This window comes from Podarcis liolepis, assembly GCF_965112155.1.
Source record: "Podarcis liolepis genome assembly, chromosome: 1".
Classification (NCBI taxonomy): domain Eukaryota; kingdom Metazoa; phylum Chordata; class Lepidosauria; order Squamata; family Lacertidae; genus Podarcis; species Podarcis liolepis.
This window is the reverse complement of record NC_139554.1, coordinates 63,085,030-63,107,550: the sequence shown is the minus strand read 5'-3', so window position 1 is coordinate 63,107,550 and position 22,521 is coordinate 63,085,030. Positions and strand designations below refer to the sequence as shown.

Below are 22,521 nucleotides of genomic sequence, written 5' to 3'. Positions count from 1 at the left end.
AAGATGATGGGTCAATGAGGGTGAGCAGGGAATTGGTTTTGAGCTGCCCCTTCAGGCCAAGTCACTTACCATCTTGCTTCATGTGTCCTTCCTCAGTTACTTAAAAATAGTTCTTGCTAACTGTAACTGTAAGGCTTTCCCATTTGCAGATAGCTGCTTTGTAATGTGGTAGAAGACAGGTGTTTTCTGTTGCAATTTTCTCTTTCAAATGTGCATGTTTTTTCACTGCTTTCAATGAAAATAGATTGATTCCCCCCCCCTTTTTTTAAAAAAGTCTCAAAGAAATTGCAGTACTTCAAATTGCAGTAGTGTATCTACAATAGACTATTGTCGTTTCTTGTTGTTCACGTAGCGTAAGAGTAGATACCGTCTTCATATGAAAGAAAAGAAGAAAACCAGGAAGCGAACAAAGCACCTGCCTTCCGTTTTTCAAACAAGCCTATAAACAAAATTGACCTGGTGTCTGCTGCATTCTTCCCGCAACCTTTGCCGCTGAAATAATACCTTGTCCATCTTAGCCACTGCTGAAAATGGAAGTTATTAGCATGTAAAAATGTGATAATAACTGGGAGTCGCAAGGATGAGAGCCATGCTTGATGAATGCTAGTATGCCCCCGCTGTCACTGAGGTTTAGTGCCAGATATGGCACTGGTCATTTTTAAGGACTTTACCTCAGTTGGGGGGGGGGGGGTTGGGGGGTGTTCCTGCCCCCTCCTCCTCCAGCCTGGAAGCTTTCAAAGCACCAGCATCCAGGCAGGGTTTGATACTTTGCTTCCCAAGCAGCCCCAGACTTTAAGGGGCTTCAATAAGAGGTCTCCTAGGTCATTCCGGTTTGGTTTTAACTTGAAGTGCCTTGGTTGATTTGTATTGACGGCTATCAGCTCTGAGTGAGATTCAATATATACAGGTATAACGTTAATTCAAGAAGCATTGTTAGCTATTGTTAACGCAAGGGGAAGTAGCATGATAGTACAAATCAGTGTGTGGTAGGCAAAAATTGCACAAGATTTCCCTTGGCCTAAGCCAACAGTTAGTTAATGGAATGGCTGTTGCCACAATTGTATGCCACCCTCTTGACCTATTCCCCATCACTTGGCAAGACTTCCGCTCTAGAAGTAGGACTGTTGTTTTCCAAAGTAGTAGCATTCCTGTCATTACTGGGTTGGCTGCCTATGAGCTTGGCTTCAACATGGCTCCCTTTTCCAGGAGCTCAACCGAGATCTGCAGTACTTCCATTTGAAGTTGGAAGTGAAGGATTTGAGAACTCAGGCTGAATACATGAGGACTCTTGCATCCCTCCAAGAACAGCAATATAAACAGACAGAAAAGTAAGTCGACGTTTGAAATGCCATATTTTGAACAGCTTCCCTATTTAAAGCTTTTGACGTATGTGAAGGCTACAAATAGGCTAATTTTACACGAAAATTGTAGTACATTTGATTAAACTTTCATTGGACTGCTTTTGAACAAGAGGTCTGAAAGTGACGACGACAATGTTTCTTTTTCTGCCCTATTCCAAAAAGCTGAACAGATTGCTCTCTAGTTCTTTCAGAATATCTTAGTAGGAACACTTTGACCTTTTAAGCTCAGTGGTGGCCAATCTCTTTGGAAGGTGTGCAGCAAATCAAATCCAGAGCATGAGGGTGCCATTTTGGAATCCATTGTAGTCTGTAGGCAGACTGCTGTGACTTCATAGCTTTGCCTCTTGTCTTGCCTCTGGAACCAGGAATAAGGCAGCCCTGCATTGTGGAAGATGTAGGCAGGAGAATGTACCTAGTTTCATTCTGTGGGTAGCTAACCTTTCTTTCTGGCCTGAAGGCCAAATTCACTCTTGGCCAGTGATTCAGGGGTACATGCCAGTGGTGGGTATCTCATGCACCACAGGTACCCAACCCAGCCCTTCTCTTCAGCTGATTATAAATGGGGGGTTTTCACCTCCGCCCCCTCACAAAACAATGACTTGGCCCAAGGGCTTGGGACTGTCCTTGAAGACAACTCTGATACTTCAACAGGTCCAAAATACAGAAGCCAGATTACTGGCTCCCTTTGGAACTCCTATAACCCCTCTTTTAAAACAGCTGATCTTAATAGCGTTTCCCTTCCTGGGAATTTTCCCCTTAGAGAAACCTAAAGAATAGATACCAATGAATGAGTTCTTTGTAGGCAGCTGCCTAGTGGTGCCTAACAGTGAGATGATAAATTTCTAGTCTGACTACCTACCTGGTTTGAAGGACCTGGTTGATGACTTATACCAAGATCTCTCATTTGCTTTAAGGGTTAGCACCAACACTTTAAATTGTGCTTGGAAAGCCAATTGGGAGCCAATATAGGTCTTTCAGGACCGGTGTTACATGGTCTCGGCAGACGCATTCTGAAACTGCAATTAATCCAGAATGCAGAAGGATCAACTCAAATATTTTAGGGTATAGGAATCCTGCTGAAAATGTAGGTTGGCACCTAAAGATTAATGACCATAAAATCAAATCTAGAATTGTGAAGGCACTCTGCAACATTTAACCCCAGAAAGAAACTCTACAAATATAAACACTAGGTTATTGGGAATATGGTCAGTGTTAAAATTCAAACAGGACTTGCTGACAATAGTCTTCTCTCGCTGCGCAACTGGTGTTTAAAAGCTTGTGTATACTTTCTAAGTAGGATGTCTGCATATAAATGATGTTCCTTAAATACAATTTACATGAAAGCAGCATGCAGTTCTATCTCTGAGATGTTTGTTGCTTATTTACCGTGAAACTTTCATTTTTTAACAGAATACTAAGTGCTTTGCTTTCTGTTATAAGAAAGCAGTACATAGCTTTGAAAACAGCAGGGTTAGCAAACAGTGCTGTTGAGGATGACTTCAAGGCTTTTGAGCAGCTGATTCACAGAGAGAAAGCCGTTGTCTGGGCTGACCAGATGACTGAAAAAGAACCAAAACAAAATGATTCACCAGTGATGTCTGCTATCATGGCCTTTCCACAACTTGTGAGTTACCAGCATACTCCTTGCCGTAAGTAGACAATTGTCTCTTTTTCTGTTTTTAAGGTGTTGCACCTTCCCTTAGGAAAAAAAGGTCAAATTCGATGGTAGATTTACAGTGAGTTGGATCCAGAATGCCCCTTACTTGAACTGAAATACTGGAATCTCCAGCTGCTAGAGAAAGGGACTGGGAAGGAGAGCTTCACCCCCTGCAGCTCCCATTCCTTGGAGGGTCACTGAACTGTCCAGAACAGCTTTTAAGGGGTCTGGAGAGCAGCCTCTCCACCCACTTTCTCTAGCAGGAGTGCCTTGCAGACAGAATGATGGTGATGGTGATCTTTTTATTGAAAGTTCAAAATGTACCTAACTATATGTGCACCAGACATGGTGAACGCAAACCAAAAAGAGAAACAGAGCCTGTGCAGGAGGGAAAACAAAGGGGGGGCCCAAAACTGTATATTTTACAAGGTTGTTATTGTACTTCACCAAATCTTAACCTATTACAGTTTACGGTATTTGTAAGAATGGATTCCAAATATCATTGAATTTGTCCATGGCAAGTCTGCGTTTATATGCAAGTTGTTCATATGTTGCGAGCTTGTATAAGTCTTCAATCCAATCGTAGAAGGGTGCCGCATTTTTATTTTTCCAGTTCATCAGTATCAGTCTTTTTGTGGTAAGGGCACAGAGAGTCCACTCACATTGTCTTTTTGTAAGGTTCTATGTGCTGGATATATAATAATTCAAGAGGATATTTTGCTCTGTAAATGTAAAGTTGTTCTATACAGTTCTGTTGATGGTTTCAGTTACCTTCTCCCAAAAATCTTTCAATATAGGACAAGGTTATTATGAAGATTATATATTTATTTATACCCAACCTTTTTCTCTGTTGAGACTCAAGACAGCTTACAGATAAAAGACCTGCCAATAATTATTACAAGTTCTGCTCGTCTGAATTCTGAATCCAGCCAAATGTGACTAAACCTAACTTTAGTGTAGCAGCTAAAGTGTAAGATAGCAAAAGAAGCCCTTTCTTGGAAATGGAGTGCGTCATCCCCTCAGGAATATCTGCCTATATCACTCAACTCTTCCTAATGTAGCAGTTACAGCCTTGCAAAAATATCAGTTCTAGGGTGGGCATTGAAATGAGTCTGCATATACCTTTTCTCCAGATCACCGAAGAAAGTAGAAAATGTTGATATAAGCCTTGATCCAGATAATTATTTAAAGATACCTGTGTACAGTAAGACCTTTTCCTTCTTGTTTTGTAACCTTTCTGAATTCCCCCACAGCGCTTGTGATGTTTCATTTGGGAGGTGGGCTGTTTTGTTAAGATAAGGAAAATACCCACTGTACACCTGACAAATAAGGGTGATTCGACAGATTTAAGCCGTTTGTTAGCTTTGTGCTACTTTTCCTAGTGCAGTGCATTCATCTTTTGCAAGTATCCTTATCAGTAGATAGTCTGGCCATTTGCACGATCCGGCCAATTTATGCCATGAATAGTATTATTGGTCATAAAATGAAGTGAGGCACCTTTCAATCGGTTTAGCAAACGTTGTTTCCTGACTGTGGCTTTCTGTTGGAAATGGGAGCGCTAATGTTTGTACTGACTCCTCCTTAATGCGATAATTTTCTGCATATACTGTACCCCTACAACTTCTCCATCCTGGGTGCTCCCTTCCCTAGAGACAGTTCAGAGCAAGCAGTGATGCAGATAGGAATTGCGGGGAAAGTTGCAAGCTCGCTAGTGAAAATAATTTGATTTATGCGCAAACACAAGGGGGAGAATTGCTGTTGGTCTTCCCAAGCCTATGGTTTTAGAGAGTCCAAGGTGATCCTGGGTATTCCTTCTACAATTAGAAGATCAGTATTGGCAAACTTCCCTGAAAGACTTCCATTCCTGATCTTCCCTAGTCTGAATGCACCCTCAGCTTCCATAGGAAATGATGAGGCCCAATAGATCTTGTCACTACACCATGTGAGCCTGTAGTGCACTCTGGATCCTCCAACCTACAATACACGTGCTCTTCAACAGTTAGATTGAGGTGGGAAAGGTTCCTTCGAGGCAGAAAATTTGGAAACCAACCCTCCTAAACAAAATACTAATATTTTCAGAAACAAAATATGCTATGGAGAGCTATGCTTAAGAACAAGACTTCATGAAACACTGGATATTTTATAAGCCTTCTGGAGCTCTTACCATCTAAACTTGGATAAACAAAATGGTGCTTTTAAGTTAGGATGGAACATTTGTATGTTTTGTTTAAAGAACCAACACACAAAAATCACCCGCAGCAGAAAATTATTCCTTAGAAAAGTCATGGGGAGCAGGTAGTTCCCATGTTGTTAGGAAGCCCTGACTTATCTTTAGCTAGGAAATTTATAAATGACAATTCATACAGATCCCATTGCGCCATTTTTGGTTCATTGATTTTATTTATTTATTTATTTATTTAGGTACGCAATCTATTCAAGATGTTAGGCAGGAAATGGGGTTTTGCACAGAGGCTGAAAAAACATTGGCCACCTGTTACACAGTGGTCATTATTCCTTATTTAAAAATCCATATTTTACTTGCAGCATAATTGCATGGGCTTTACTTGTCAACATAACAGTAAAGCTGTTCCATTTTGGGGGCACCAGACTCTTGGTTTCCAATCCATTTTTGAATTAAGAGACATATATGTTCCCGTGGGAATATTTCAGAGGGTTTTCCAAAATTCTCTATATTTGGATAAATTGGTCATCATAATGTTTCATTTACGATGAAGTATGTATGCAGTATAATTTTAATAAAATAATGGGCATCTTGGGAATTAAACAGGAAGGGTGTGTGTGAGCCCAGCTTGCTAGCATATGTAGTCTACTGTTTCGCTCTTAAATGTGGATTGATTACTAGGAAAGTGTAGTTTGGAAATGCTTTTTCCCTAAATATCTTCCTTTAGATATTAAGTATAGCAATGCCAACTATGTTGTCTAGTACCAATAATTCCGTCTACTGTGAATTATCAGTGGATGATAGCTTATGTCTCAGCATATTTGTAATATTTACAGTGGTACCTCGGCTTAAGAACTTAATTTATTCTGGAGGTCTGTTCTTAACCTGAGGTACCACTTTAGCTAATGAGGCCTCCTGCTGCCGCCGTGCCACCACCGTGTGATTTCTGTTCTCATCCTGAAGCAAAGTTCCTAACCCGAGGTACTATTTCTGGGTTAGCGGACTCTGTAACCTGAGGCATCTGTAACCCGAGGTACCACTGTATTGGTGTTTTGCATCTGTTCAACACACTAGCAAAGCATAAAAAGATAATGAATAGGCTTAGACATTTGTCCAGTCTAAAGCAGTCCTTTGTTTCAGGTCACACCTCAACATTTCTGGTTTGCATATGATGGAAATATAGTATAGTACAGTATTTTAACTTGGGGAAAGAGTAGGCAGGGCTTTATAAATGGACTGTGAGAAACACAAAGAAGAGTCGGCTGGTATCAGAAGTTAGAGCAAAGTTGATTCTCTGATATTCTAGTCAAGGTAGTTAAAGACGGGAGCAGAAAAAGAGCAAAGGCAGCGGTTGTGCTTTAAAGGAGTGGGGCATTGTGAGAACTAGCAATGTAAAGTTGGCACAGAAAGCAATCAAGGGACAAGGCAATCTTAATCATCATTGACCAAAGACAAAGAAGCTGCTAGAATGGAAGTCAGCAAGATTTCAAAAATTTTACATGAGAGTAAGCTGAGGGTGATGAGCTTTAGCAGTAAATCCCATTCATTTTCCTCTATAGTTCTAACTGTTTTCTCACTGTATTGGTGAAAGAATCAGTTTAAGGGTTCTTCTGGTAAAAAAATAAATCTCCATATTTTGCAAAAGTCAGTTCTTGGGATGTGAATGCGCAAATTACAGTGCCCCTGTGTTTGCTATAGACAGACAGACAGACAGACAGATAGATAGACGTGCTTTGGTGATAGGCTACTTATAGCAAACTTTAATGACAAAGATCTCTGAGCAGTTTTCAGTTCCAGAACTTAACTTGGTAGCACGCTTCCAAAAACTTGTAAGGTTGGTTAGAGATTTCTCTCTCCTGGTAGAGTAAGGTGGGGTTGCTGTTTGATTGAACCCATCACTCTTGGCTTTTCTACCTCACTTGGCAACTTCAAAGCCTTGTTATTATATGCTTTCAGTAGCACTTGGATGAGAGTAAGAAATGAGACTTGGCAGCAGAATAACAACATCACCCTTTGCTCTTGAAACAACTTTAATTTCAAATAGACTGTTGCCTCAAAAAAAGGGTGAGGGGCTTACCTTTTAGCTGCAGTTTATAGCAGACTGCAAAATCATAGGCAGCTGTGATATTTTAACTCCTGCCATTGAAGTGCAACATAAATTATTATACCAGTCAAGTAAAAACACAAGCTCTAAGTTAAGAGTGGCATTCTTAAGGCTTGCGCAGTAGGATTTTGATTGATGGCGTGATCCGTGTTCTCTCTGTGTGTGAGATGTGAACGCGAGCTCCATTCACAGCCAGGCACTTGCCAGTATTTCTGGCTTTGTTTCAGATATCCCATTTCTTTAAGCGTAGCTGCGCATTAGTAGAGAGGGGGGTGGGGTCCATGTTTAAATGCAGGGGGAAGTGCCCATTACTTCCTCCAGTGACCAGAAGCAAAGCCAATTTATTACTGGGAAGAGCTAATTGCTGTGAATTCTCATGTTAGTCAAAACATTGACTTGAGATGCAGGATTGCATCCTCATTCATCCTCTCACCTGTAAGCTTCAATACGTACTGGAGAGCTGCTTCCCATTCAAGCTGCCGTGTTACAACTGCCTTCCTTTCTCCATCTTAAGTAATAGCATCACGCTAATGTTGCCATTCTTTTGGATGCAAGCTGGGGTTTTGGTAGCTCCCACACACCCACATTGCATTTATTGCTTCCAGAATATCTTTAAATTGCTTGGCATAATAACGCGTTGGGGTCACATGAATATTAAATAGCTAAAATTCATTCACTAGGCAACATTTGCAACTCGGAATTCCATGAGTCAGAAAGCTGTTAAAAGAATCAAAATTTATGATTAGTAGAGTAATTGGATCAATCACTGGAAGCCCAGAAATGTTTATTGAAATGAATACATTAATATTTGATTTCACTTTAGCCGAACAACCGAGCAGACTTAATTTAGCACAGATTCCAGAAATACCTTCTCATGCATGTATTTAACATGAGTTCTGGAAGAATAAAAAAATCCCAACCCGTTATTTTGTCCCAAACCCAATTAGAACTTGTCCCATTCATCAATGTCTTTTTGACATGAACTCGACTTTTGTGGACTGTGACTCATGTTTGCTAAATACTTCCCTCACGCTTTTCACATTACTTGATACCATGCTAAGTCTTGTCTTTGTATACTCGCTTCTTGATAAATGAGTTCCTTTATCGGCAGAGATTTCTGGAGGCATGACATGGCATAGCCAAGGCTGTCCAAAAATTCTTAATTGAAAGGGAGAGAAATCATTCATTTGAATACCTTCATGTTCAACTCCCGTTTTTCATGTCGATTCTAAAGCATGGCAAAAATATATTTTGGCAGGTGCAGCTCAAACCTGTGAAAGTTTACTCAGAAGTAAGTTGCACTGCTTGCCATAGGGCTTACGTCTAGGTAACTGTGCAAAGGAACGCAGCTTTAATATAAGGTGTATTTGCTTTCCCCATAACACACATGGTAATAAGTTGGGGATGTGGTCGATTTTACATCCTAAATTAATCCTTAAGTATTGTATCTAATTTATCTTAATTTATGGGATTGGATAGATATATGAGGGCTTGCTTTTCCAGCATGGCTGCAAGCATTTGCCTCCATTTTCAGCACACCATAGTTTGTTGAAAGTAGGGGAGGGGGTTTGCAGTAGTGAGCTTTAACCATGGTTTGTCCAAAGAAGCCAGGATCATCAACCTCTGATCATCTCCTCTTCACGACTTCACTGGAAGAGAAGGGTTCGAGGCACACCTAAGCTTGTCCTCATAGCAGTAAACCAGGGTTGGGCAGCCTGTGGCACTCCAAATGTTGCTCAACTACATATCCCATTATCCGTGACCATTGCCCATGCTGGCCACTTTTAAGGGCAGGATAAATGAGGACAATCACTCTTTAAAATATACAGTACTTTCATTAAATAATAATAGCAAGTTAGTGTACAGCATTATAATATCCATAATAATATCCATTCATGTTCCATTCAAGGCCCGTCTGAACAATACTGTTTTCAAAAGACCTCTAAAATATGGCAGGGGTGACTCTTGCCTGATCTTTACAGGCAAGGAGTTCCAGGGGGCACATCAGGGGCAGGAAGATCTCAGTGACTGAGGTGGAGCATAAGGAATCAGGAGGTACTTTGGGCCCATGTTGTTTGATACGATTGTTTTGCTAAGGATTTCTTTCCTGATGACATTAAGTAGCTATATGGGGTTTCCTTTTTCCTAATGGCTCACATTTGTGCTTCATGGAACCCCAGCAACCAGCTTTTTATTAATGAGCTCGCAGTGCAGTATGAAATATGGCTCATTGTGTTGAAGTTCAACAAATTATTAATGTTGGCAATACTTTTTGTGTTCTCTGCCTATCTGGTTTGCAGTTTAAATGCTTACATTTACGGGTAATTTAAAAGTGGTTTCAGTACTGGGAGAAGCTTCTAAAACTTGGCACTCTCACCAAAATGTTTCTCTCCCCCAAGACTTCGTTCCCAGTTTCTCTTAGGACATTTTGAAAAAACCCAGTGCCTTACAGTAAACAAAACTTTTCTTCTTCTTCTTTGGAAAGAGGAACGTCAGTGCTGTAATGTATAAACACAGACCAACGGTCCGCCAACCACTACTTTTCCCCGAAACACATACTTTCAGATGCATAAGCTAGAGCAACGCCTCATAAATTAATATTTTAAAATGTTGCCTAAAATGTTTAATGGATAGCTGTTTGAAAGATTATAATTGGATTCTCTGGGCAAAGCATATTGTTGATATTCAGCAAAGTGGCTATTCAAAATGTTATGATTGGAGCCTTGCATCACTATTCATATAATCGGGTTTCTCGGCCATAGGATGTTGGAAGATAAATATTTTGAGCACACAGAGTTTGTTTATTGTCTAGCAATGCAATGTGGAATACTTCAGACTAAAATTTATGAACCAGGAAGTACTGGAATTGTATCTAGCCAAACACCAATCTGATTTTTTAACCAGAGGGTGGGAGAGAGAGAGAATGCCTCTGAGCCATTGAGTTTGAAGCAAGTGTGTAGGTAGGATTGTCTTGTTATTTTCCTGTGAGGGTAGGACCAAGAACAGAGATTGAACAGTTAACTACTACATATTCACAGGAATGGTCTCACTTAGTCCAACTGCTATGCAGAGCATGTCAACCCTTCACCATCATAAGTGTAAAACATAGCTATAATTTGTATGTTCTACATCAAAACCTAGGATGTTCTGATACCCTTTTTCCTGACCTTCTGTGTACTATTTTTCAGCTTAAAGATCTCCTACTTGTAAGCCACCCTAAATATTTCCTTCCAGACACCTTTAGCTTGTGGTTAGAATCATGGCTATGTCTAGTTGCACCTTGTTTGGGTGAATGATCTAAAATGGTGGTGCAATGCTTTCTAAATTGCTGAAGATCTCCCTACCACCACCCCAGTAGTTCATCTTTCATTGGTTTTGGACTTAACATGTCAGTTAGGGTGACATGCCTTTTTTGAAGTGGCTTGATGACATGTGGTTTCCGAATTTATTCTATCAAAATCAAGCAGTGGTAGATTTTGAATAAATGTCTTACAAAGGCTAAGCTCATTGCCTGGAAATAAATCCAAAGTGTTTGTTTAATGCAGATAAGCAAGCTAAATGCACTACAGTGGTGCCCCGCAAGACGAATGCCTCGCAAGACGGAAAACTCGCTAGACGAAAGAGTTTTCCGTTTTGGAGGTGCTTCGCAAAACAAATTTCCTATGGGCTTGCTCCGCAAGACGACAATGCCTTGCGAGTTCCTGCGGTTTTTTCCCCCTTTCCCCCCTTTTTCTAAGCCGCTTATCAGCTGATCCGATCAGCAGATAAGCCGCTAAAAGCCGCTAATAGTGCTAATCCGCTAATCCGTCAATGGGCTTGCTTCGCAAGACGAAAAAACCGCTAGACGAAGAGAATCACAGAACGGATTCTTTTCGTCTTGCGAGGCACCACTGTACTACATTCTAAAGGCAGTACTAAACCTCTGTGTTTTGGTTTCTAACTATTTCAGCAGTCAGAACAGAGGGGGGAAGTCAAGTCACATGCTGTAATAAAATTTCTTAAGCCCCTTTCATAGTTTTTCCTCCATCTGCTTAGCCTATGTGTGGAAGGGAAAGCAGGTTTAAAATATTGCATACAGAAGGAAGAAGCAAAGTACAAAGAAAATACAGTACTAGTGAATAATAATAAAACAATTGTGTATCAGTAGAGAGGTAAGGGCTTCAGTTGGAGATCCCAACTTGCCAGATGTTTGTTATTTATGCAAACATATCCATGTAGGGAGTCCATCTATCTAATAATTTTCCACCTTCCTCTGCTTAGGTAAAGTCACTTTCTCATAAGTGGCTAGTTGGCTCATGTCTTCCATCCCTTGTACTATACGGGAAGAAGATCTCTCCTTCCAATACTGAAGTGTCAAGTGTTTGGCCACCATGAGTACCTTCATTAGCCAGTTATGTTTTCCCTCTCTCTGGTTCCAAAGGACTAGTAAATAATATAGCAAAACACTAACATCTTTACATCTCAGGAATCTGTTTAAGACCATATTTATGGTTGTTGTTGTTGTTTAGTCGTTTAGTCGTGTCCGACTCTTCGTGACCCCATGGACCAGAGCACGCCAGGCACTTCTGTCTTCCACTGCCTCCCGCAGTTTGGTCAAACTCATATTTATGGTTACCTCTGACCAAAATGTCATTACTTTGGGGCAGGATCATATCATATGACACTATGTTATTGGAGGGGGGAGCACAATGCCAGCACTATTCTGTGTTTTACATATATTTTTTGGAAAATGCATTGTGGGTTCCAGTGCACTCTAAGGATGTTTTTTCATGTTGTATCAGACATAGCCTGATATCCATGGAGACCAATCTGACAGAAACGGAGTATTGCTTTCCATTGCCTATTGTGTATGAGCTGCAAGAAATTAAGACCACCAGGGCTATAATCCGCTTTCCATTTTCCGTGGTCTCTTATGCTTCCTTCTTAAGTTTTCTTACTTGTTCCTCACTGCCCTTGCCTCCTTCACTGTGTGATACTTTCTGTCAATCAGCCATTATTACAATGGTTCTGTACTGGCTCAGCTGCTTTTAATTATGGCATATAAGCTGCTATCCTCAGCAACTGTACAGTTATGTGTTGATAAATTATTATATTAGTTCCCTGTTTCCTTCTCTCCCACACTGCTGCTGGTGAACTTATAGGTATTTGTATATAATTTTTGTATACATGTAGGAAATTATATTATAGTAAGTCCTGTAATGTAATATGACGTTTACCGATCTAATATAAGAATGTTAACAAATAAATAAAATGCAAATTTCAAAAAAATAATAATGAAAGCTTGGAGAGGGCTTAAAATGATCCAGACTAAGGTACAGTGGTAACTCGGGTTAAGAACTTCATTCAGTCTGGAGGTCCGTTCTTAACCTGAAACTGTTCTTAACCTGAGGTACCACTTTAGCTAATGGGGCCTCCCGCTGCTGCCACGCGATTTCTGTTCTCATCCTGAAGCAAAGTTCTTGACCCGAGGTAATATTTCTGGGTTACCGGAGTCTGTAACCTGAAGGGTCTGTAACCCAAGGTACCACTGTACTTGAATCCAAAGGAAGATCAAGGTGACTTAAAGTAATACAATTACATTAAAACATTTAAAAAAAAGTTAAGTCACTACTAACTTGTCCCATTGATTTCAGTGAAACCTAAGCTCAGCTACCTTGGTTTAGATCCAGCTCTACAGAACTGTTCTTACTCTTCTCTGCAAAGCCTAGAACACACGCCTAAGTGATTCTTCTTGCCTGTCTTTCAACCTAGGTATGCCATCAGAGAAAGTTAAGACCCATGTGGAACTTGAGGCAGAATACGAAGTACCTGCTAATAAAAGAATAAGGCGGAAATTGATGGAGTCTCCCATGGCACTGCAAAGTCCTCAGCAATCCAGTCGGCCAAGCCCTAATCACCTGGTGGATTCCATCAGCAAAGAATTCCACCCCATTCTGTATACACCCAAGGGCTGCCAGAAGCCTGTGGAGAACCTGCGTACTGAGACTGTGGTAAAGCAAGTGTTAAATACAGCAGCAGGCCTTCAAGAAATGAACAGTCGCACTGCGCAGGCTCAGGAGCCATTAAAGCAGGAGAGCCATGGGGATAACATATGCGTCGTGACTCCAGAGCGCCTCATGAACTCGACAGTTACTCTATATGAAAGCAACATGGACAGTACAGACTTCCCTCCCAATGAATCTGAAAGCAAATTGCAGGTGACCGACAGCAGCAACAATAGTTTACAAAGGTATTTTCTGTGGAAGAGGAAGTGGAATATCCTCTCTCCTTCCTCGCCACTTTAATCCTGATACTGGTTTATCTGCTTTCTTTCCTTTTTGCACAATTAGTGTGACCTCAGTTGTTTCACATTCTAATGTCAAATAACTGTGGCATTTAAAGCCTCTGAAAGACGTGCCTGAATGGTTAAACTATGTATGGCCTTGTCCAAAAGATCGTGTTGCTGTTTCCTCCTGCTGCTCCCTTTTTCCTTTCTTTCATGGACTGCAGTCCATGAACACAAAGTCTGGCGAAACATGACAATAAGGCAAGTGAAGAAGCAAGGGTAGAATACCGAGCAGTTTTCACAATGGAGTGAAGGAAGTGTTGGGTTCCTCCAGTGATCTATTTTGGGATCTGTGCTACTGGAGTCAGGGATTGTAGGCAGACTTGCAGGTAACACCAAATTATTCAGGTTGGTGAAAGTCGAAGCAGGCTGTGATTGCTCCAAAAGCATCTCTTCAAAGTGGGTGGGCAACAAAAGGGCAAGTGAGGCTCATTTTCAAAATCATATTGGGGCAAAAAAATCAAAATAAAATAATCATGGCAACGTATTCATTGATGTGGTCTCTCTGAACTGGTAAGTACTCAGGAAAGAGATCTTGGGGTTGTTCTAAACAGCTCTGAAAATGTTGGCGTGTTTATGGTGGTGGGAATGGGAAATGTTGTGCTAAGGATTGAAATACATCTGCCTGTATTAGGATGCCTTTAAATAAATGAAAGGTACAACTGGCAGCCTCTTTTTGAAAATGACCTTGAAGAGCTGTAAAAAGTGCAGACCAATGCACAAGATGAAATTCACTTTCATAAGATGTGGTGGTCACCACTAGCACTGATGGCTTTGAAAGGGGATGAGATAAACCCATGACAGATGTGTCTCCAAAAAAAAAAGAAACCATGATGACAAAATGGAGCCTGTAGGTTCAGCAGCAGTAGACCTCTAAATCTTCATTTCTTGTACCCAAGGATGTTAACAGAAGAGTTCTGTTGCCTTCAAGTGCTGCTTGCGCGCTTCCTGGAAGCACCTGGCTGGCTAATCCGGTTACTGTACTAGAGTGGACCCTGGGTGGATCCCACAGTGTTTCTGGGCGCTGCAGTAAGAAAATGTTCAGCATTAGCAAGGAGCAACAAGGCCATAGGGTTCCAGAAGTTGGCAGTAGGGCACCTGTTGGAGCATCGGCCTTTGCAGGTACCCAGCAGTGCAGAACTGTTGATTCCTGTGCAAATTTCTCATCCTGGCCCAATTCCAGGTGAAACCAGGGTATTTCCATTGAAGGTATTGCAGAACAGATCCTCCAGTGAAAACAGACATTCAAGTGTCCGTTCTGGTAATTTCTGGATTTTTAAAAGCTGTGCAAATAAAATATCCTTCCATTGCATATTTTGTTTTAATACCAACACTTTTTGGAATGCAAGATTATTTTTAGAATTTGTGGCTTTTGTTTTAAAGATATACTCACGACTACTTTTTCCTCCTTTGCTGTTATTTCAGACTTGCTGTCGCTCCATCATTAAATAGGCAGCCAGACCCCATACATAATAAGCCATCTTATATGGCAATGACATCTGCTGCTGAGAGGAAAAGGAAGTTATTAAGGTAAGTCATGCTTCAGGTTCAGTGCTCTTTTCCCCATCTGGGAAATGGGTTGCTGGTGTGTCAGTGCTGTGGTTTAGTAGGAGGCAGGAACATTACCCCAATCCAGTAGTCCTCATGACTTGATCTTCTGTTGGACACCCCACCCCATATATCCCTGCCTGCAGGTGGTGATGATTTATAGGAGGAGCATTAGTTACGCACAGGATCATACATGGGAGAAAGAGTGTTTCCTCAAGCCACTCATGCCAAGGGCCAGCTGAGCATGAGAAGCTGCCGTATTGAACATATTCTTAGATTACGGCGTGGCCAAAATGTAGACATTTCAGTCTCTCTTCCACTAATGTATCTAATGCAGGGGCAGAAAGCCATGGGCCAAATCTGACCCTACCTGGCCTCTGCAGGCCTTCTCAGCAGTCACCCCCAATCTGTGTGTGTTTATTGGGTGGGAAGAAAGAAGCAATGGCTAGAAAGGAATGCTGCACAGGCCTAACTGCTTTCTTGTCTAAAGATCCTTGTCTCAAATTTGTCTAATATAATAATAATAATAAATTTTTTTTTATTTATACCCCACCCTTCCCGGTTCAGAAAACCGGGCTCAGGGCGGCTAACAACAAATTTAAAACACTTAATTGTAATACAACATAAAAGCAGCATATGATACAGTATAAAAACATGAATAACAATAAAATTCAAAGTTCAAAAATCAATTTGGGGAAAATCCATCCAATAAGCATTAGATAGTCATTAGATATGGACAAGCACAAAATTGATTGAGTTACAAGTGTTGGCAATCCACAGATACAAAATATCTTTCTTAAAGTGACCCATATGGCACAGCAAAAGTAAAACTAAACTTAATCCATGTTCAGATGATATACATGTAAACATTAATACAAACTCATACATAAATGTAAACAATTTGGATCTAAAGTAATGGCAATCCACAGATGCACAATTAAGTACTCAAAATAAACCACTTGGCCCACAGAAGTGAAACAAACTGAGTCCATTCTCAGGTGTTCTACATGTAAACATTAGCACAAATTCACACACAAAAAAAAAACTATAATCACTTTCAGTATTCAGACCTGAGGGATGTAAGGAATTGAATATGAAATTAAACCTAGTTTCTTTCTGCATAAGGATTTTTTTTTAGCTCGTTCTACAGGACCTTAATACGTCCAAATTACAAAAAATGTCAAGTTCTCATCGAAATGAAATGCTTCAATAAAGGAGCATCTATTACATTGTTCCTGATCCTAGATCGGTGTTCTGATATTCTTACTTTGATAGGTCTGAGAGTATGACCTACATACAACAACCCACAGGGATATCAAATCACGTAAATTACATGTGGAGTAACACATGTGGCAAATGCCTGTAAAATGAACTTAAAGCCTTCTTGGTTGTTAAACTCTTTTACCTGCAGAGCATATTTGCAGGAGGTGCAATGCCCACATTTAAACTACGTGGTCCATGGGGTCACGAAGAGTCGGACACGACTAAACAACAACAACAACAACAATCTTAACAGCAGTTATAAGGTTAAGCATCATTTCTTGATCCTTTCCCCTCTCCTAAGCCTTTAATGAATCAGGAGAATAGACTCCCAGGAGTAAACTCCTGATTAGTTTTTGACTACCCTTTAATTGCCAGGTTCCTATGCTGAATTTTCAATGCTCCTGTGTAGAACTTCCTGAGCGGAACATTTCCTATTTCCTTTGAGCCTACCTGCGAACTATTGACCTTCCTATACAGGAGCTTTAAAGCAAAGCACAACCATTATTACAACTCAGGTTTTACAACCAAAAGCCCAGCACAGAATAGCTGAAAGTCCTATTCCATCACACTGGGAAACAAATGCACAGACACAAACCAGAAATATAATTTGAATCATACTTGTTCAGTTTTTCTTAGGACCAAGAGAAGAAATAACCAAAATCCATACAACTGTATCTGTGGTGGATCTTTCTTGTAGTAAACGTGTTCCTCGATCTAATATACTTTTAGATGTTGTGTTCCAAAAACCGAAAACTAAGCATACCAGCTTAAGGTCACTGTGCTAAAAGCAAACTTGTTATAACTTTTTCTTACAGTTCAGTATCGAACAGCGACATTACAAATCAGCACGGTCATACAACTGCAAAGCGTATTAAACAAGACAGCATGTTAAGTTATAAAGCTCTAAGAGTCCCTAAATCAACAGGTAAGTATCAAATTACAATTTTCGGTGATTATATCCAAGCTTGAGCAGTAGGTATCTATGGAGGAGGGCCAAGATTGTGGGCCGACAATTACCATTTTTCTTAGTCTTTTGCTGTGGTAATTTAGATGTACAGCTGGGTCGATATATTTTAGCTACTCAGTTAAATTGAGTGAAAAAGTTACTCCTTAAGAAACTTAGTCAATTCCATGTTTTAATACAGTGGACCCTTGGGTTACATTACCTTCGGGTAACATAACTTTTGGGTTGCGAACACAGCAAACCCGGAAGTGTGTACTTCTGTGCGCAGAAGCGGTGCCTCTAGATGCAGACTTTTCAGGGTACGTAGGGACCCCCAGAACCAATTAAGTTTGTATCCGGAGGGTCAAATGTATAGGGAAAGAGGAGCCAAATAGCCCAAAGGGGATTGACAGTATTCTCAAAATTACATATTCTCCCTTACTTCAGGACTGTATGTACATCTTCCCACTTTAACCTACCCCTACCTGTGACACTAAACAGCCTGGATGTTTTCTAGCAGTTCATCCATCTGTTTGGAAGAGCATAAATCCTGGAGCTGTTTGTTGTCTTCCTCACCGTGCAGTGGCTTGTGGGCAGTTCCCATCATAGCTGTGGCAAAAGGTGGAGCTGCCAATTCTTCACCACACCCTTCCACAATTTTTCAGTGTCTCATGAGATCCTTCTGGCAGGTTCTTTCCTAGCTTCCGCCACCTCTTTTCTGTGATGTCTCCGCCTCTTTGGTGCTAACCATTATAGCCATGCCCCATATATTTTTGAATCCAGAGCAGTGATAGGCAGGAGCCAGAGGGGCAGTGCCATGCTGCCACTCTCTGACAGTGGTGGCACACTAGCTTACCGGCACAGGGTAGGGCGGTGGTGAGGTCAAGAGTGGGTGGACGCACCTTCTTCTTTAGCGATCACTCGTAGCCAAGTAAGATTGTCTTCCATAAACATGGTTTTAACAATGAGTCCGTAAGTGAGTGTGGAGGCCAATTCTGGATCCACTCGTCCTTCCACAGTGGAGACATTGGTTTCTGGGTGGGAGTCGATCACAGTGTAGATTTGCCAAGCGTGCCTTCCTCTTAGCACGTTTCTCCCTTGTGTCCTGAGTTTGAGTGTCTTCAAAGCCCATGACACCTTTGGTAAAGGCTGTTTTCCAACTGGAGCGCTCGCAGGCCAGTGTTTCCCAATTGCTGGTGTTTATATTACATTTTTTAAAATTTGCCTTTAAACTTCTTTTGTTGACCACCAGCATTACGCTTTCCATTTTTAAGTTCGGACTAGAGTAGTTGCTTTGGAAGACGATAAGCAGGCATCTGCACAACATGTCCAAGAAGTTGATGTTGGAGAATCATTGCTTCGGTGCACGGCCCCAGCCACTCCTGCCAGTAGTAAGAGTGACTTCTTTAGACACCTTTTTGTGTGGTGGGGAATGCAGAGGCAGGACATTTCCCTGGACAGCATGGTTATGGCAGGGAAGCCAGTTTTAGATTAGCCAAGGATATCATGAGTTTTGCTGATGTGGGGCTATGCATGCCACTGCCCAGGCTCCACAGCTGAAGAACAGGTTGCCTTTGCGCCTCCATCATGGTTCCAATTGCATCTGTGCATTTACAATGAAAGCTTGATTTGGACAATCTCAGCTCTCTGGCTCACATACTCTAGAGGTCCCCAAACAATTGCCTTTTTGCTACCTCTTGTCCTTTTAACCACCCTTCCTCCAGGCAAAATTAATGTTCTCTTTCTGTTATGCAGCTGTTGAAGTGCTGCACGTAGCGTTCCCCGGAGCTAATAGAAGCCGAATACAGTGTTATCAGTACTTTGCACAATGCTATCTTCGTGTTAATTATTTGTACCAAATGTTAGGTAATAAAGGATACCAGCATCAATTACTGTAATTGTATTGTTAAAGAATCATGCAATTGAATTCCTAATTTAGAAGCTGGGAGCGCATTAGACATGCTTAGAATCTAAAAAAACACACACCACCCTATCAATATTCCAAGGCACATGCTTGGGCTTGTTCTGTGCGCAGGGGTGAGGAACCTTTTTCAGCCTGGGAGCACAGATCCAGAACTGGCCCACTTGCCAGGAGCCGTTTTTGAAAAGTGGGCAGGGTCTCCCACTTGACTGTCATGTGACATCAGGGGATTAAAATGTCAGGCTTCAAAGGGAACAGGCAAAGTAGCACAGTGCCAGGATCAGGAATCAGCCTCTTCTGTTGCCTTTTACTGTTGAGCAAACGCTTCTCTTTGAACCTTAGTACTATGGTGCTTGATGTTGATGTCAGATATAAGAAATCCCTTATCCGAACTTAATGCTTCAGTCTGAGAAAGGTGTGACCCGAACAATTCATTAGGTGGAGCTGAGCCTCATGTTAGTTCTGTGTGGTAAGTTTTGAAAACTTTCTGAGGCACAGGATACTACAAGTTATTGCTTGTCTAAGACACTGATTAGCCATTCACGGCTCTCTGAGTGGCTTATGGAGTAAAACAAAAATACAGTAAGTAAAACAATAAACGCTATGTTAGCAGCATTTTTCAGACACTTATCAGATGCAGCCAGCATTTATAGCAATATTAAAAAATGAGTTCAAGCATATAGTTAATGTCATTTAAATAATAATAATAACAATAGCAACGATGATGATATAGTAATAGTAGTCCTACGTCTGCCCTGTTCTGTTAACCTTAACATTTAGGGAAATAATAAACATAATCAAAGCAGTAGTATCTCTGTCTCTCTTTAACATGGCTAATTTTTTGTTCCATAGAAACTAGAACAAGAAGCTGGAAGCAAAATGAAGTGCTAAGAAAACGTGTCAGAAGCAACGGCAAGGAAAATGCAACCTTAGACACGAAACTCAAGACATCCAAAAAAGCATTTTAAATTACCTACGTTGAAATAAATCCTTGCTTTATACAGATTTTAATTTATTAGCAAGACAGGAAAGGTGAACTTTCCATCTGCTTTCTGCACTGTTTCTCACTTACCTGTGGTAGTAGTTATTCATTATACTTTACAAACATGGATTTTTCGAATGCTCACACCTGTGCTTTGGTGCATCCTTCTCTCGCTCTTAACATGTAATTGGAAGCTGCATTGTACTTCACAAATAGCTGCTTTTGACATCTCTGCCCTTCGCCATATTTCAGTGAAATAATCTCTTGCAGTGAGAATACAGTCAGAAAGGTGGGTGGGGCTCCTCTATAGCCTGTTTAGCTGGTGCATAGTTGGTACATGAAGCAGCATAAAGTTTAAGAAAGAAATGTTACAAGATTCCCCTCTTCCTGCTAATGCAGCTCTTCATAAATGACAGGTGGCATTGAGCGCTCATCCCTGCATGCCTGCCCAATGCAGGGTGCAAACACCTTACATACTGTGGACCTTTGAAGAAACAGCTCTACTGTATTCCAGCAAGGAAGGTTCAAAACGGATCTTAAGCGATGCGCCTTAATGTCTTTTGCCTCGCATTGCTGGCTAATTACAGTGCATATAATGCTTGCTTGTGCCTGGTATGGAGGCAGTGGACTCAGGAATATTGTATGACCTTCCCTGTGCTGAATTTGGAGTAGGGTTGGCATGTATCCATGGATTTCATGACTCATTGGGACTCGTAGGGAATGAATGTAAGTACTTTAGTTTTTAAAAATTTACCTAATAAGCCAATATACCTGTGGTCCTCCAAGTCCTGTTGGGCTCCAACTCCCATCAGCCCCAGCCAGCATAGTCAGTGGCCTAGGGATGACGGAAGCTGTAGTTTAGCAGCTTCTGGAGGAACAAAGGTTTCCCACCATTGGCTTTTTAGGTGCTCTTTTAGTGAAATTCCTGCACATGGCAACATTTCCTTTTTCAAACTGGTGTTTGAAACTAAACCTTCTAACAACTTGAATGTAAAAATGTCCTTGTATTTTTAGTCTGTATCTGTGTGTCTTAGATTAACTCTTGTGTTGCTTGTGAATTAAATTTTTTTTTTGTAAAACCAAAGTCTTTGTCACACACCTTTTCCCCTTTGAAACTCTCTGGCTCTTACAATTAGTTTGCTTTACTCATAGGTTGATATGACATATGTGGCATACTGCTCCTGAGGATTAAAAAGTCCTTGATTTTAATGGAAGCATGTTAATGCCCAGCTCCGCAGAAAGGATCCAGAAACTTTCCAGAATCTGTCCCCTTTCCACCATCATCTATTTCTGTATTTTCTTGTGGTGGCAGTGGCAAGGGTAACATTGCCCTCCAGCCAAGAACTTTGTGAACAACAATAACAAAAATTATACAGAACCACTCCTAAAATTCGTACTGAGTACTGCACAGAACTTTCGACTATGCTGAAGTCTGCCTCTTTTCCCAAAGTTCCAACATGGTTAATACATTTCCACTCCTTTAAATAAAAACTATAAGTAAAGAAAAATTAAGACAGACTAGATCAGGGGTAGGGAAATCGGCCCTCCAGTTGTTGTTGGGCTGTATCTCCCCTCAGCCCGTGTCACCTTGTCCCTGCAAATACCACACGTTCCCCATCACTGCTGTAAATTTGCATAAGATTAAGACTGATTATTTTAAAGGGCCTGATATCAAAAAGAGAAGAGTGTTGGGCAAGGCAGCTACAGAGCATGTTCAGGGTACCACCAGAAGGCCCTGCCATTGCTTCCAACTGCACCTCAGATACGTGGAGCTTAAGGGACAGAATGACCTTTGATGATTATCCTAACTAACAAGGAGGCTGATATGGACTTGGGCAGCCCTTCAGATACATTAGTTCTAGGCCATGCAGGACTTTCGAGGAAAACACTGCCACTTTGATTTGAGCCTGGTGACAGACCAGGAGACAGCACAGCTTTTAAAACACTGGTGAGATGTGATGGCAACACCTAGTCCCTGTTGGCAGCCTTGTGGCAGTATTCTGACAGCCTGAAAGGACAGCCCCACATATTTGCATTGCAGCAATCTGGTTCCAAAATGGGTATGGAGCCTTTGTGGATTCAAGAGGCTCACTGCTAGATGGTTGCCTTCCATGAGAAGATGACAAAAATAAGAACGGGACTAAATTGCTTATCCCAACACTTCCCTCCTTGTGTGTTCACTCTGTTTTCATAATGCCTGAAGATGGCTTTAGAAAACTTAATAAGTTTCTTAAG

At 41.1% G+C, this 22,521-nt stretch overlaps 1 protein-coding gene across 3 annotated transcripts in view; it reads left to right on the top strand.

Moving 5' to 3' along the window:
* Positions 1–21,370, top strand: part of KIF18A (kinesin family member 18A) — a 40,447-nt gene extending 19,077 nt beyond the window's left edge. For 2 of the 3 annotated variants that reach the window (XM_083463650.1, XM_083463651.1), the window contains exons 12-17: positions 1,207–1,328; positions 2,772–3,010; positions 13,056–13,533; positions 15,055–15,159; positions 17,256–17,365; positions 20,157–21,370. In XM_083463650.1, coding sequence (XP_083319776.1) covers positions 1,207–1,328; positions 2,772–3,010; positions 13,056–13,533; positions 15,055–15,159; positions 17,256–17,365; positions 20,157–20,272 — 1,170 coding nt within the window. In that variant the 3' untranslated portion in view covers positions 20,273–21,370. Of the gene's footprint in view, positions 1–1,206; positions 1,329–2,771; positions 3,011–13,055; positions 13,534–15,054; positions 15,160–17,255; positions 17,366–20,156 lie in introns of those variants that run through there. The other variant, XR_014516610.1, reaches the window with a different exon arrangement.
* Positions 21,371–22,521: the final 1,151 nt, after the last annotated feature.